The sequence below is a fragment of the Paramormyrops kingsleyae genome, chromosome 24 (assembly GCF_048594095.1).
Source record: "Paramormyrops kingsleyae isolate MSU_618 chromosome 24, PKINGS_0.4, whole genome shotgun sequence".
NCBI lineage: Eukaryota > Metazoa > Chordata > Actinopteri > Osteoglossiformes > Mormyridae > Paramormyrops > Paramormyrops kingsleyae.
In genome coordinates, this window is record NC_132820.1 from 16,883,956 (window position 1) to 16,898,465 (window position 14,510).

The 14,510-nt window shown below is 37.4% G+C and overlaps 1 protein-coding gene, 1 long non-coding RNA gene and 1 other non-coding gene across 6 annotated transcripts in view; 2 read left to right on the top strand and 1 right to left on the bottom strand.

Annotated features, from left to right (window-relative positions):
• On the bottom strand, positions 1-2,015 carry LOC140582430 (uncharacterized). 2 transcript variants are annotated; one of them, XR_011985400.1, is made up of 4 exons: positions 1,726-2,015; positions 1,571-1,633; positions 553-648; positions 1-363 (listed from the first exon to the last, which is right to left on the bottom strand). It is a non-coding gene; the product is annotated as an uncharacterized lncRNA (long non-coding RNA). The 2 variants fall into 2 exon arrangements; XR_011985399.1 differs by having other exon boundaries at positions 1,571-2,015.
• Positions 2,016-7,989: 5,974 nt separating this feature from the next.
• Positions 7,990-8,062, top strand: trnak-uuu (transfer RNA lysine (anticodon UUU)). The gene has a single exon. It is a non-coding gene; the product is annotated as a tRNA-Lys (tRNA).
• Positions 8,063-10,655: 2,593 nt separating this feature from the next.
• The window catches only part of LOC111842340 (uncharacterized), a 37,598-nt gene continuing 33,743 nt past the window's right edge, over positions 10,656-14,510 (top strand). For 2 of the 3 annotated variants that reach the window (XM_072706630.1, XM_072706632.1), the window contains exons 1-5: positions 10,656-10,686; positions 11,872-12,145; positions 12,306-12,347; positions 12,870-12,959; positions 14,024-14,152. In XM_072706630.1, coding sequence (XP_072562731.1) covers positions 10,672-10,686; positions 11,872-12,145; positions 12,306-12,347; positions 12,870-12,959; positions 14,024-14,152 — 550 coding nt within the window. In that variant the 5' untranslated portion in view covers positions 10,656-10,671. Of the gene's footprint in view, positions 10,687-11,869; positions 12,146-12,305; positions 12,348-12,869; positions 12,960-14,023; positions 14,153-14,510 lie in introns of those variants that run through there. The other variant, XM_072706631.1, reaches the window with a different exon arrangement.

A 14,510-nucleotide genomic window follows, 5' to 3' on the forward strand; every position in this document is an offset into this window, starting at 1 on the left:
TCATTGTCCCATTTGCCATAGCTCCAATAACATCCGCAAAATGGTCAGCTACAACAATTTTGATTTTAGTGACTGGACTCTCGCAGAGCAGGTATCACCAAGATCCATAAAGATTTTCTGAATGACTTCAAAAGTATATTTCAGTTCTTTTGGGTATTCCATATTGAGTGCATACAAGAGACCGAACAAGTAAGCAAAGGCTTCAGGCAGATCTGGAATTTCCTGAAGAACAATGGCCTCTTCCAGGATTATTGCATGGTTGATCACAGTGGCCAGTGAAGCAGGAGTGCCAACATCATCTTCAACCACAGTGAGGATTCCGATCTTTACACCTCTGGTGCTGCGGTCTTCAGGGTCAACGTCCTAGGAGATTAAGTGATAGGAGGGGGCATTAATTGACATGTAAACATAATTACTTATTGTTATTAGGGTTTGAGCAATGGTGGTGCTTGCAGCCCTAATTATTATTTTTATAATGTGCAAAGAAAATGAACAAATGTAATACTAAGCATGCTAACAAATTACAAATAAGGTATGAAAAGGGCAACTTACCAGACACATCTTGAGCAAGAAAGCCGAATTTTCACGCAGAATGAGTGGCAGTCCCTCAAGAGCTGCTCTTTTTCGGTGAGTGACAATATCACTGGCCTGGAAAAAAAAAGAAAGTTTACAAAGGGTGCAGATGCTTTACCGCCTTATAAGTCTTATGGATTAAATGGATCTCAAATTGAGAGTAAAAAGGATCATTTGTGATTAATTGCACAGTGCTTTCACAGTGGGGAACAATTATATAGTTTATAATTATTATACAATTATTCCTAAAATTCACCAGTTCAATTAGATTCCCACACAACACAGACGAAAGATATGCAAACTTGCTTTAATTACCCTATTCAGGAAGGTACTTCAGTATTTTAAATATGTGTATTGTATATTAAAGAATCTTAAAGAGTACCTGGTCATCCAGCTTGTCCAAAAGTGTCTTCATTTCTGGACTACTAATTTGCAAAAACTTTTTTTTCCAGCCATTTCACATATTTAAAATGTGATTTCCAGCTAGCGAACTGTCTTGAGGTAAGTTAAGTTGGCCTGGATAGCCAGCGCCACAATACAATTTATTGGCCGTTTAGTCGAGGTAACCGAACGTCTCAAGTGATGTATATTGCCTGAATGTCACACGATGTTCTTGATATACTTAGTTCTCACTGTCTGTTCCACTGTTAAAACCGTTAAGAATACGCGCAACGTTTAAACAGTGCCGACAGGCATCCGGATAGACAGGACTTAAAGTTAACGTTATATTCCTTGTTTTGCAAATGCATATGACTAGCAAACGTCACGTTGAACTCATTGCAATACTCATGTATTTTTTTTTTCAATAAATAAATGACAAATTCGCTGTTCAAACATAAGCATTCAAAAGTCTAAATTAGTTAAAAAGCTAACATAACCCCGCAAGCAGCTACATTCGAATAGATAGTTATTTTGGGACACCAACATCCAAGCTTACACGTCAAATAATATAACTTTAAGTTAGATGATAATAAAAAAAAATTAATACATAACTTACCTATGATTTGGCAGAAATGCTGGACTGCTTTGAACCAGCACGCTGTTTCAAATCAACACTACACTAGTAAAACAGATTATGTAGTTAGCTTGGTAGCACATCACATATTAAATGAAAAAAAAAGTTATTCGATCATGAAAATGATTGACACTCACCTGTAACTCGGCAGAAACAAGTGAATTGTTGGCACGATGCTGCCCTTTCACTAATCCCCGCAGTTGAAGTTTCAAATTACCATGCGATTGGGCCAACAAGACGCAAACGCACGCTTTAACGCAAAACTAACATTTTAATGTAAGTTCAACAAAACATTTTTAGTATTATGCAGTTTTTTAACATTGAAGCAACATATTTGTTGAATAAACTAAGTATTATTTCTGAATATTTCAAACAAAAATATCTTAGTTCAGTTTACTTTTAAAACTTTATCTAGATAACTTTTCATAAGTTGGCTTTTTTACAGTGCAGTACTATATGCTATATACAATATCTATACAGTATCTAAGTAGTATTGCATTTTTAAAATGCAACTAGAAAACCCCTTGTCTCATGCTGTCTTGCCATGCTTCCCCAAAGATAATACTTGTTACAGTTCGCATCAGTTAGCATAGCACTGCGCTAGCAGACCATAGCTGCTCTGGGTAAAATTGTTCTAAAATACGTTACACAGCAAATGTGCCAGTGTTAAATTAACACTGCATACTGTTTATATTGGCCCACAGCATTCAGTGTTACCTATAATACTTTACAGTGTGCAGTGAGTGTTGTTTTTACAGTGTTAATATTTCTTAAAACTCTTATAGTGTTCAGTTGACAACATAGACTGTTAAGTCAGTAAGTCGCCACCTCTTCCTGGATTGCAAGCCAATATGGGTGGCACACAAGTACAAAATGGGTGGCCCATGTCTGCCCCATTTTAATATGCACTCATTTGAACTCATTTGGGCATTCAGCTGCTGTGTTTTACTAACCCACCATAATAAGAAAGACTTAGACCAACATTGCCTTTTCTCATTTAAGCATGACTAATAGGTTTTTTGTATTTGTATAAGAAAGAACCAGTTAAGTTCATCTATGAACTGTTTGTGGTATTAATGTGTGTAAAATGTATAACACCAGCCACCAAACACAGATTACAAAACTTGCCTGTGTTCAACCGCATAACAATTATTTAACAGGGCTGTGAAAAGGTGAGAGCTCTGGTAATGGTTGGAGTGTGTTTCAGCTAAAGCAGCCAGAATGGGTGGTGGCCTTATTGCTTTTAGACCACAACTTGTGATGGTAGAACAAATAAAATCATTTTGCTCATTTAATATTCAGATTTAAATTAAGCTTAATTTTTGAAACCCACCACGACTGAGGATGGTATGGCACTGATATTAGTCTTCACCACATTTTGCTACTTGTGTATGCTAGTTGGTCTGAGCGGTGTATTTGTGCTGCAATCTTAACTGTAGTGGTGCATGTGATCTGGATACTTTACCTAGAGAGCCCAGGCTTAGAAAAGGAGAAAAAAGAAAATATATTGATTTTCCCATAGCCTTTTCTTTCCCACCTAGTGCTGCCTTTAGTCAAAGCATATAGGCTAATTAATCTCATTTAGTCATTGGCAAGCACACAAGTGGCATTTCTGTGGTTTTTATTCTCTTGCCCTATTCATCACAATCGCGGTGGATTGAAAAAAATAATCTATTAAGTCAAAAACAGTACCGTGTCATGCTATGCAAATATTCATCCAGTACCATTGGTCTACAGTGGAGTGGGCGGTACCAGGAACTGCAAAGAAAAGGGTATCACAACTGTCCTAACACCTTTCCGCATATATTCATCCAAGGGCCAGACTAGCAATCAAATGCACCCCCACCCCATTAAAATACATATCACTCTAGAGACATGTCCTGTACGTCTCCACAAAACTTTCTTTGACCAGACACCAACATATATAAAACCACAAATCAGTGGAAAACCACCAGGACCACAGCTCTTTAATCTTCAAGATCAGACAGAACTTAGCCAACAACACTTTAACATAAGACAAGAAAAAGCTGGTCTTTTTTGGTCAGAGTCTTTCTCATTATGGTGGGTGAATCTGGGGTGGCTCTTCTGATCCTTATGACTTCTTGTGTGCATATTGAAATGGGGCTAATATGTGGAGCTGGTGACTTAACAGTCTAGGTTGTCAATTGAACACTATATGAATTAATAAATATTAACACTGTAAAAACAAAACTTACTGCACACTGTAAAGTATTATAGGTAACACTGAATGCTGTGGGCCAATATAAACAGTATGCAGTGTTAATTTAACACTGGCACATTTGCTGTGTAACGTATTTTAGAACAATTTTACCCAGAGCAGCTATGGTCTGCTAGCGCAGTGCTATGCTAACTGATGCGAACTGTAACAAGTATTATCTTTGGGGAAGCATGGCAAGACAGCATGAGACAAGCGGTTTTCTAGTTGCATTTTACAAATGCAATACTACTTAGATACTGTATAGATATTGTATATAGCATATAGTACTGTATATAGAATTGTGCTGTACAATATAGATGTATTGAAATTGACTGACTGTACTCATATTTAAACCCTGCTGATCATACACACATATAATGCACACGATTATATTCCACTATTCAAATTGTTTTCTACTTGACTACTTTTGCAACATTTGCACAATTTCTGGATGTCTAAAATACCTATTGTATGCTTTCTGTGTTTAGAGTTGATATTTGTAATTTATTTATAAAAGTTCTTGTACTCAAACAACAGGGTCCATGTGTTCTGTATGGCTCAGTGGGCTAAGCCTGTGTGCCAATAATCACAAGGCCACCGGTTCAAATCCAGTTTCAGCATGTCTGCGGGTCCTTGAGCAAGGCCCTTAACCCCCAGCTTCCTGGGCACAGCCATGAGTGGCTGCCCTTCATGGACAACTTACTTACAAAGAGCAAGTTGAGGGAGACATAAAAGGCAGTTTCCCCATGGGGACTTGCAGTCAAATATAAGAACATTGTTAAACAGCTTTAAGTTACATTTTCATGTTGAGTTAACTTAAATATATAAGTACACTTAAAAAAAGTGAACAAGTGAATGTTGGGAGATATTAAAAAAAATATTAATTGATCTCAAAATGTATAAACAGGGTAACTTGGGTATTTTAAGTAAGAACAAATTATTTTGCATGAGTACAACAAACTCAAAACTAGATTTTTCTGTTTACTTAAAACTGGAAATTTCATAACTTAAAAAATTTGATGTAACTGATTATCTCAAATTTTTTGAGTTTTGCCTACTTATTCGGGATTACAGTGCAGTATATTGTTAATTTTACTGCAATAAACCATATTTTCATGTTTTTAACTGTGAAATGTAAGGTCTTACTCTGTAAAACTAATTACGGTATTTCACTGTAAATTCTAAGGTTATCGCATGTTTTGTGGAATATGGTTTTATCCGGTAGCATTTATACGGTATTTTACTGTTAAATCTACGGACATTTTTTACAGTGTAACGCTGTCAGTGAAATTTAATTTTATAGGGAGACGCAGCAGCAGCATCAACAGAAAACAATTGAGGAATTTAAAACGTGGATGCTTAGCCTGTATATTCTTTAGGCTATTAAGTCCACAAGATTAATTTATTTTAAGCCTATTTTTGTGTGGAATGCCATTGCCAAACCTGTCCGTTGTTGCCTATATGTTGTTTAAAAATAAATATTTTCTGTTCTGAGTGACAATGTTGCCGTTGCTCATATTTCTTTATGATATAAGGCTTCGGTTTAAGGTGACATTTGTTAGGCATGCAGATTATTTGTCCCTCTTTTAAATAGGAGCGAGCTTGGAGCGATATGACTGGAGCGGGAGGAAATTTTAGTGGAGCGAGGAGCGGTGTTGAGCGGAGCGGCGTAGTGCGAATTAGAGCGCAGGAGCGGGCGCAGCCATAGCCTCGTGAGCGAGGAGCGGAAATTGTCGCCGCTCCACTCCGCTCACATGCTCTGGCTCACATCCATATTAATGCACCGATGACGACGGGGTACCTGAAGTCGGCTACTTATTCGCCAGCTTCTTATTCGCAGGATCCGCGCCACATAAATGGGGGATGCTGTTTCAATAGAGTCCAGTAGACTTTATTCTAAATGGAAAGCTCCAAGAACGTTTTCAGCTTTTCATTTAACTAAGAAAATGGTAATAATTTAAATGTATTTGTTTGTTCGGCCATTGGCTCTGAAATTAAACTATTAATTTAAATGAAATTTATTAAATTCCGAATCTGAGTTGTATGCTGTGCTTGGTTTCTCGGGTATTATCATTATTGTACAATAATAAGAATTATTATTATTATTGTTTTTGTTGTTATTTCAAAATGTTTCATTTAACATTTTTTCATTTTAATGCCCTCTGAAAGTGATAGGCTACTCATTCATTAAGACCTACTGACCTGGTTAAAAGCTTTTCATTATTAGTTTCCCTGTGGGGATAGTACTCGCAGCAACACATACTCTACAGTTTCTAATAAAGACATTTTACAAATACAAAATAATGTATGAACAAAACGTTTCTGCTGTAGCACTTACATGTATCTCATATATGAATTTCACAAATCTCACTGTAATGAAGAAACTACCCAGGCTTAGTGTGACTTTTCTTTCATAACAGCCAAATGATAGCAGGGCATGGTCAGCAAGTGGACAAATAGATTTGAATAAGAGGCCTCATTGCCAATAGGAATTTGGAGGTCTTACTCATCCTGGGCCAGGCAGACGCAAAATGCATAGTACACAGCAGGTATGGCTCTGTAAGGAAACACTGAAACTAGCCTGGCCTTGCGTACTGCTCTTTGTTCTTTTTCCAGCTGAAGGGTTTCCTTTTCCCTTCTACTCTTAGCTTTGGACATGCATTCCTTTGTCCCAGTTTGACCACACCTATTGAGGCATTCGTCATAGATGATATCACTAAAGATGGTCACTATGTTTCCCACTTTGCCTTTGACAGAGTTCTTCAAGAGGAGTGCCAAGTCATTGTCCAGTTTTCTCCAAACCTCAAAATCATTTAGCCTTTTTCCTGCCAGGATCTTCCTATTTCTTCTATCCTCGGTTGCTGGGGGCCGCTCTGCTGCTTGGAAGTTCCCCAGGCAGTTAGTGTTGGGGGATTCTCCATAGCGCTGTGGTACTCAACCCGGCTCTGTGCCCTTCTTCTCTCATCTGTCTGGGCAGTGCAAGGCTGCCTTTGGTCGTCCCGGAGACGCCTCTTCTTCCCTTGGTGGACTCTCAAGCCTCTGATGGTTGGTATCTTCCTCCAGCCTCCGGTCTTCTCATTTTCCATTGCCATTCCATTCATTACACTTCCATCCCACCTCTTGATGGACCGCTGGACTCTCTTCTCTTTTCCATAATTGTAATTCAGTTGATGATACTGCTTCCTTTTTTTGCTCCACAGATGGAAATAACTCAAACAACAACATTTAAAATGAAAACGACAAACAACATTTAAGCGCTTCACTCTTCACATCTTAAAAACTTTAAACACGAATAGCCCTGAATGGAGCTTGTAAGTCTTTGGCTTCAACTCCAGTGATCAGCTATTGGCCATTCATGAAAATGTTTAAAAACCAAAACGTCCTCCTTGTGTAACACAAACATTTTGCGCACATGACGTCATCGTGCATTTATTAAGGGGAAAGTATTTCTTGTATTTTCAAAATTTAATTTCAAAGTATTTAGATAAAAATGACAATCATTTTCCTGAATAAGTCAAATACAAATGATAAAATATATTTTTGTGTTTGAAATACGCATTTTAAATACAATTATAGAGATATAAGCCATTCCTGCTTCTGTCTAATCTTCATGTTGCCTTGTTTTTTTTTTGTAATTTCAATGATAACTTCCATCCTCTCTGTGTATTATGATGTACTGTAGAATGTGTAGTTAAAAAAAAACACTGGCAATGTACCAAGATGGCAGCATGAGGCAGTTGCACAAAACTGTTATAACTCTAGTGGTGTGGCACCAGGTTTGCCCGAACCACACGCTGGCCCTATAGGAAATAAGTAGGAAACGTCTGTATTTGGTCTTCAGGGTTCTAAGATCTTTTATATTCCAGCTGCAGACGAAGCTGTCAAAAACATTTATTCCCTTAAGTCTGACAGCCGTGTCCTATTGGCAGTGTGACTGTCTCCTCGTCCATCCTCAGAACTTTACTGCATCAAAACAAAAAAGAATTGTAATACAGACCCCACCTTATCATCCTTTGGAAATGTAAGGATGGGAACACAAGTAAAATGAAGCTTTCTGTTCTCCCTTATTTTTATACTGTATTTGTTTTTAAGTCATTCATAGGAACCTGCACCAAGTTACGCAACGTGCTCATATTAGGTGAACACAAGGACCTGATGATGTGGTTTTCACTTACAGACATGAGCCTAGATAGCTCAGTCGGTAGAGCATCAAACTTTTAATCTGAGAGTCCAGGGTTCAAGTCCCTGTTTGGGTGGTTGTCCCTTTATGCACCTGTACAGCACAGTATCTTGTACGTCGTCACTCCGAAAGACCGAGGACTGCACTGTAAAAAAAAAATGTTCAGCCAACTCAAAAATTCAAGGCAACATGCTGCGATAACATTTTTGAGTTAAGCTAGCCAACTCAATTACAGAAGTTTAACAAACCTATAGACAGAGGTTCAGCTAACTTTGACTTCAGAGTTAAGGCAACACTGTAATACAAGTTAGATTAACCTAGGTACAAAGTTTCAATAAACTTGGATTGTTAAATTGTCAACACTATTTTGCAAGTTCGATTAACATAGGTACAGAGGTTTAGTCAACTTTGTTTGAGGAATCAAATTAAATACCTCCTGAGACCCAAGGAAAAAAGTGTCCTTCAATTGTAGGTTATTTGTCTTTGGAGGAAATAAGACATCTTACAATTTAGATTTTTTCTAATTTATTCTTATTTTAATTTCACAGCATGTCCTCTTTAGTGCACAACAGGAATAAATACGTTTCCCAACATCAGTGAAAAAATAAATGCAAAAATACAATGTCCACTACAATGGACATAAATGAATAGGTCGGGTCTCAGGAGGTTAAATAAACCTGCCTTGTTTAGGTGACATTTTAAGAGTTAATGTTTTCATTAACTTTTTTAAATAGCAAGATTCAACTGTAATATTTCAAGTTGCCTTGTTTAGCGTAATAAAAAACTTATATTACCATTAGAACTCACTGAAAAAAGTGTCACAAGTTTCACGTAGGATTGATGTATAATTTTCTTTAATGTGTTCAACTTTAATTTTTTAGCTGCCCCATTTTAATATGCGCACAAGAAATCATGAGGATCAGAAGAGCCATCACAGATTTACCCACCATCATGAGAAAGACTCTGACCAAAAAGGACCTTGCAGCTTTTTTTCTTTTTCTTATATTGAAGTTTTGCTGGCTCAGTTCTGACTGATCTTAGAGGTTAGAGAGCTGTGGTCTTGGTGGTTTTATAGCATGTTGATATCAAGACAGATGAAAAACTCTAGGAAACGTACTGGGTGTGTCTCCCGAGTGATTTGTATTTTAATGTTGTAGTGGTGTATTTGATTGCAGGTCCCGCCCTTCGATGATTAACATATTTGGAAAGGTTTCAGGACAGTTTCTGTGCAGCTCCTGGTACCACCCACTCCCCTTTAGACCAATGGTGCTGGATGTATATTTGCATAGTATGACACAGTACTGTCTTTGACTTAAGATTTTTTTAATCCACCATGATTGTGATGAATAGGGCAAGAGAACAAAAACCACATAAATGGTTTTAGTCTGCTTGCCAGTGAGTAGTTCAGATGGAGTATCCTCTATGGTTCAAAGAAAACGATATGGAAAATGATTTGCTTCGCTTTGATTCACAGCCAAGACCCTCTAGGAAATGCATCCAGACCATGCAGTATGTACCTCCGTAATTGATATACTTTGAAAGAATGTGTTGCAAAGCACAACAAGATTTCTTGGGGGATGCATACACGTAAGAATAACAGCACTTAGACCAATTAATATACATCAAACCAAAAGCAGTAGCTATCAAATGTGGCAAAGACTAATATCAGTGCCATACCATCCTCAATTGTGGTGGGTTTCTAAAAATTAAGCTTAATGAAAATCTGAATATTAAATGAGCAAAATGATTTCATTGGTTTTCAATCCAAGTTGTGGTCTAAAGACCAAAGGTACTGTTTCTGGCCACTGTATCTTGTTTATAGCTATTTATGCAAGGATGCAACAATGTGTTGTAATAAAGTGGACTGTTGCAGTAAACTGGCTTTTGGGTTATTTAGTTCTTTCAAATTATATTTATTAGTTGAGAATGAGCAGTTTTATTGGTTTTAAGTGCAAAAATCTAATGTATTAGCTTGACTACTTTAAGTTGAACTGACTTGAAAAAATTATATTAACCAAACTTGAAAAAAGTTTGAAAAAAAATATTTTAAGTTGATCCAATGTTTCCTTTTTAGCCTGTAGGTTCTAATGGTAATATGTTTTTTAGTACTCTAAACAAGGCAACTTGAAATATTACAGTTGAATCTTGCTATTTAAAAAAGTTAATGAAAACAGTAACTCTTAAAATGTCACCTAAACAAGGCAGGTTTATTTAAATTTAACTTGACTCCTCAAACAAAGTTGAATAAACCTCTGAACCTATGTTAATAGAACTTGCAAAATAGTGTTGACAATTTAACAATCTAAGTTTATTGAAACTTTGTACCTAGGTTAATCTAACTTGTATTAGTGTTGCCTTAAGTCTTAAGTCAAAGTTAGCTGAACCTCTGTCTATAGGTTTGTTGAACTTTTGTAACTGAGTTGACTTAACTCAAAAATGTATTGCAGCATGTTGCCTTGAATTTTTGAGTTGACTGAACATTTTTTTTACAGTGTAGGTTAATCTAACTTGTATTAGTGTTGCCTTAACTCTTAAGTCAAAGTTAGCTGAACCTCTGTCTATAGGTAATTTGTTGAACTTTTGTAACTGAGTTGACTTAACTCAAAAATGTTATCGCAGCATTTTGCCTTGAATTTTTGAGTTGGCTGAACATTTTTTTTTTTACAGTGCATAATTGTCTAAGCAATGGCTCACCAAGAGGTTTGGCTACAGTATTTTGGCATCTGATGCATTTTGTCTATAAATACCAGACACTGAAAGGCAGGGAAGCTTAAGCTGAGTAACGATTTTCAGCTGAAAGTTGCTGAACATAGCAGATAAAAAGCTCCCTCTCTGCAGTGCTCTTCCCCAGACTACTTCCGTATCGTACCGCCTTACACCAAATGGTACAGACGGGCTGGAACAGAATAACTTAATCTAAAATATTTATAATTATATTACTTCCGTACCGCCTTACACCAAATGTTACAGACGGGCTGCAACAGAATAACTTAATCTAAAATATGTATAATTATATTACTTCCTTACCGCCTTACACCAAATGTTACAGACGGGCTGCAACAGAATAACTTAATATAAAATATGTATAATTATATTACTTCCGTACCGCTTTACACCAAATGGTACAGACGGGCAGGAACAGAATAACTTAATCTAAAATATGTATAATTATATTACTTCCGTACGGCCTTACACCAAATGGTACAGACGGGCAGGAACAGAATAACTTAATCTAAAATATGTATAATTATATTTCTTCCGTACGGCCTTACACCAAATGCTACAGACGGGCAGGAACAGAATAACTTAATCTAAAATATGTATAATTATATTACTTCCTTACCGCCTTACACCAAATGTTACAGACGGGCTGCAACAGAATAACTTAATATAAAATATGTATAATTATATTACTTCCGTACCGCTTTACACCAAATGGTACAGACGGGCAGGAACAAAATAACTTAATCTAAAATATGTATAATTATATTACTTCCGTACCACCCTACACCAAATGTTACAGACGGGCTGGAACAGAATAACTTAATCTAAAATATGTATAATGATATTAGATGCTGCCTAAACATGATGTTTGTAATCTGTTTTGATTTTGACCCTATTGTTTTAATGTGCTCTATTGGATCTTAAATTTAAACTCTTTATATTGGACAGGTCTCTCTTATAAAAGAGATTTTTAAAATCAGTGAGACTAACCTGGTTAAATAAGGCAGAAATAAACAGACGTGTGTCTCCTATAGTAATGAAAAATCACAGCAGGTGTCTTCAGCAGCCACATAAGACTGTGAGCAGGAAAACTGCCTTCTGTTAACGGAAAGTTCAGTGCATGTGTGTGAGTCTCATGGACTCATCTCCCACATTCTGCAGACTCAGAACTCACTCGCCGACCTCTTGCTGGATTATCTGAAGGAGCTCGATGATGATGAGCTGAAGAAGTTTAAATGGAAACTGAATCGCACGAAGTATAAAGAGTTAAAGCCCCTTCCCAGGGGTCAGGTAAAGCACTTGGATAGAACAGACCTCGCCGACATGATGATAAGTTACTACATGGAAGTTGGTGCTATTGAAGTCACACTTGAAATCCTGAAGAATATGACCCTGAATGACCTTGCTGAGAGACTGAATGAAGACCTGCAGAAGTGTAATCATATTTTTAACCTTTCTTGTTTTTTGTCTAAATTGTAACCTTTTTAATCTCTCGAAAAATTAACATATTGTATAGGATTATATGGGAAATGCTGATGTTTGTTAGATACTGATGCTGAAGACAGAAATGAATTTGAAATTCTTCCTTATTTCAGGTCCCCAAGCAGGAAGTGAGCTGGGTGACATATTGGAGCAGAGTAAGAGCTTTTTCTATACTGTTAGTATGGGGGGGGGCAGCCAGTTGTCCGTTGTCATCTGACTTTCTTTCTTTTATTTCTTTGTCTTCTCTTTTCTGTGTTTTTGAAATATTCTGTATAAATGATGCAGGAATGTATCCCAACATGCCCATGTAAAGCACCTTGGACTCGGTAATGAAAGACGCTATATAAAAATACATTGAATTGAACCCTGTATATCAGGGTGGCCCATGGCATAGGCAGTACAGGAAAATGCCAGGGGTGCCGTCTATTTAAAAGGGGTAGAATGGGTAGGGGGAAATTAAAATTTTGACTTTTACTATATGGATTTACTACTGTTTTACACTATTATCTCAGAATAATAAAAAGCTTATTAAATAAGCAAACCTTATTAAAAAAGGGATATTTTTTTGCTTTGCCCGGCGCCCCCCTCCCCTCCGTATCACACACTGTGGCGTCTTTAAGTGACATTGATACGATTGATAAGTGTGTGACACGATTAATGGTATCTAATTCAAACAGACACTATCATGTCAGAAAGACCAAAGCCATCCGGTGCCCAGGAAGGAAAAGGAGGGAGAGAAGAGGAGGAAAAACGGGGAAAAGACAGAGGTAATGATCACTAATCAGAATAACCATGTTACCATGTTACTGTCTGTGGTTTGTGGAGTGTTACTAGCTTACCTTGGATAATTTGGCATTTGCTGGTTTAATAAATAGCTAGAATCAACGTCAGTTACTCCCAGCGTAAATTCATTAGGGAAAGTTGGAAATACTTTTCAGGTGTTTGGGAACAGGAATAACCTACAGCATCATTTTCAGAAATACACTTTATCTTTAAAGTGTCCTGCTGCTTCTGCAGGAACCGTCCACTGTGTCTGTCTCAGGATAGTAAACTGTAATAGTCAAATAAAATGCTTTTCTGTTCCCATCCCCCTTTTTAACTAATAGTTTAAAACCTTTGCATTTTTATTATTGATTAGTCTTATATGCATAGCAAACAGCATTATCATGTGAGCGATGTGCTCATTGAATGAGGTTTTGTGCATGAATGCCAGCCAGCTGTAAATTCTCTTGCTGTTTACTTTGTGTTTAGAAAGTTATAATCTGGCTTAGGTGCTGTTATTGGCTGGGTTTAATGCCACCCCAGCCAGGGCCGGTCTGTCCTATAGGCGACATAGGCGGCCGCCTAGGGCACCACCTTCTGAGGGGGCACCGACTTGCCAGCCAATTTCACTTTGCCTCAAGCAGGGGGCACCGGTGGTGATGCTCTCCTAGGGCTCCACATCAGCTAGGACTGGAAATGCTGTACAGATATCTGGGGCTTCAGTAACAATATGTAGGATGTGAAATTTAAAGTTTAATTTTAATACAATGAAATAGTAAAAAGTGTTTGTGTGGGGGGAGGGGAGGATTAGGTATCCCAACAAAAATGCCCTTTTATTTTTACGGTGTGGGGAACATTTCTCAGGTCCCCACTAACATCTGTGAAGGCAATCAAAAAACTAAACATGCCAAAAAACCTCGTAATTTGTTTGGTAGCTTATGGTTAAGGATAGGGCTGAGTAGGGGTTAAGGTCATCAAGTTGGGATTAATGTTGTGTGTTTTAATCCTCCTACCACACTGGTCAGGATCATGTTGAGAATTAGTGCATTTTCCTCTCATTTTTCTTCAGGGGAGCTCATGTCCAGCATGATCAAATGTACCCTGAAGCAGAACTGTGAATGTGTATTTGAAGGGAAAGCTAAGGGAGGACAGCGAACACTTCTCAATGAGATTTACACAGAACTCTACATAACTGAAGGTGAGACTGGAGGAATCAATGATGAACATGAAGTGAGACAGATTGAAACAGCATCCAAGAAATGCTGTGGTCAAGAACTCCAGGACGGCTCTGTAAGTGACAGGGGGATGGGAAATCATGTTTGGTCTGGCAGTAATACATTAACATTATATTAAATATATCTAATTTATTTCTCCTCTTGGATTAATAACTGGGGTGTTTGTTTGATAATCTGGAACACAGACTTTATAATGACTGAATGTAGTAACAAGCAAAAAAGTCACAGGCACAGCATCCTAATCTGCTATAGAAACAGTGAGGGCTCTTTATCCACAGGGTGTATAAGTGGTATGTGAGTGTTATTGTCAGCAGGTGTGTT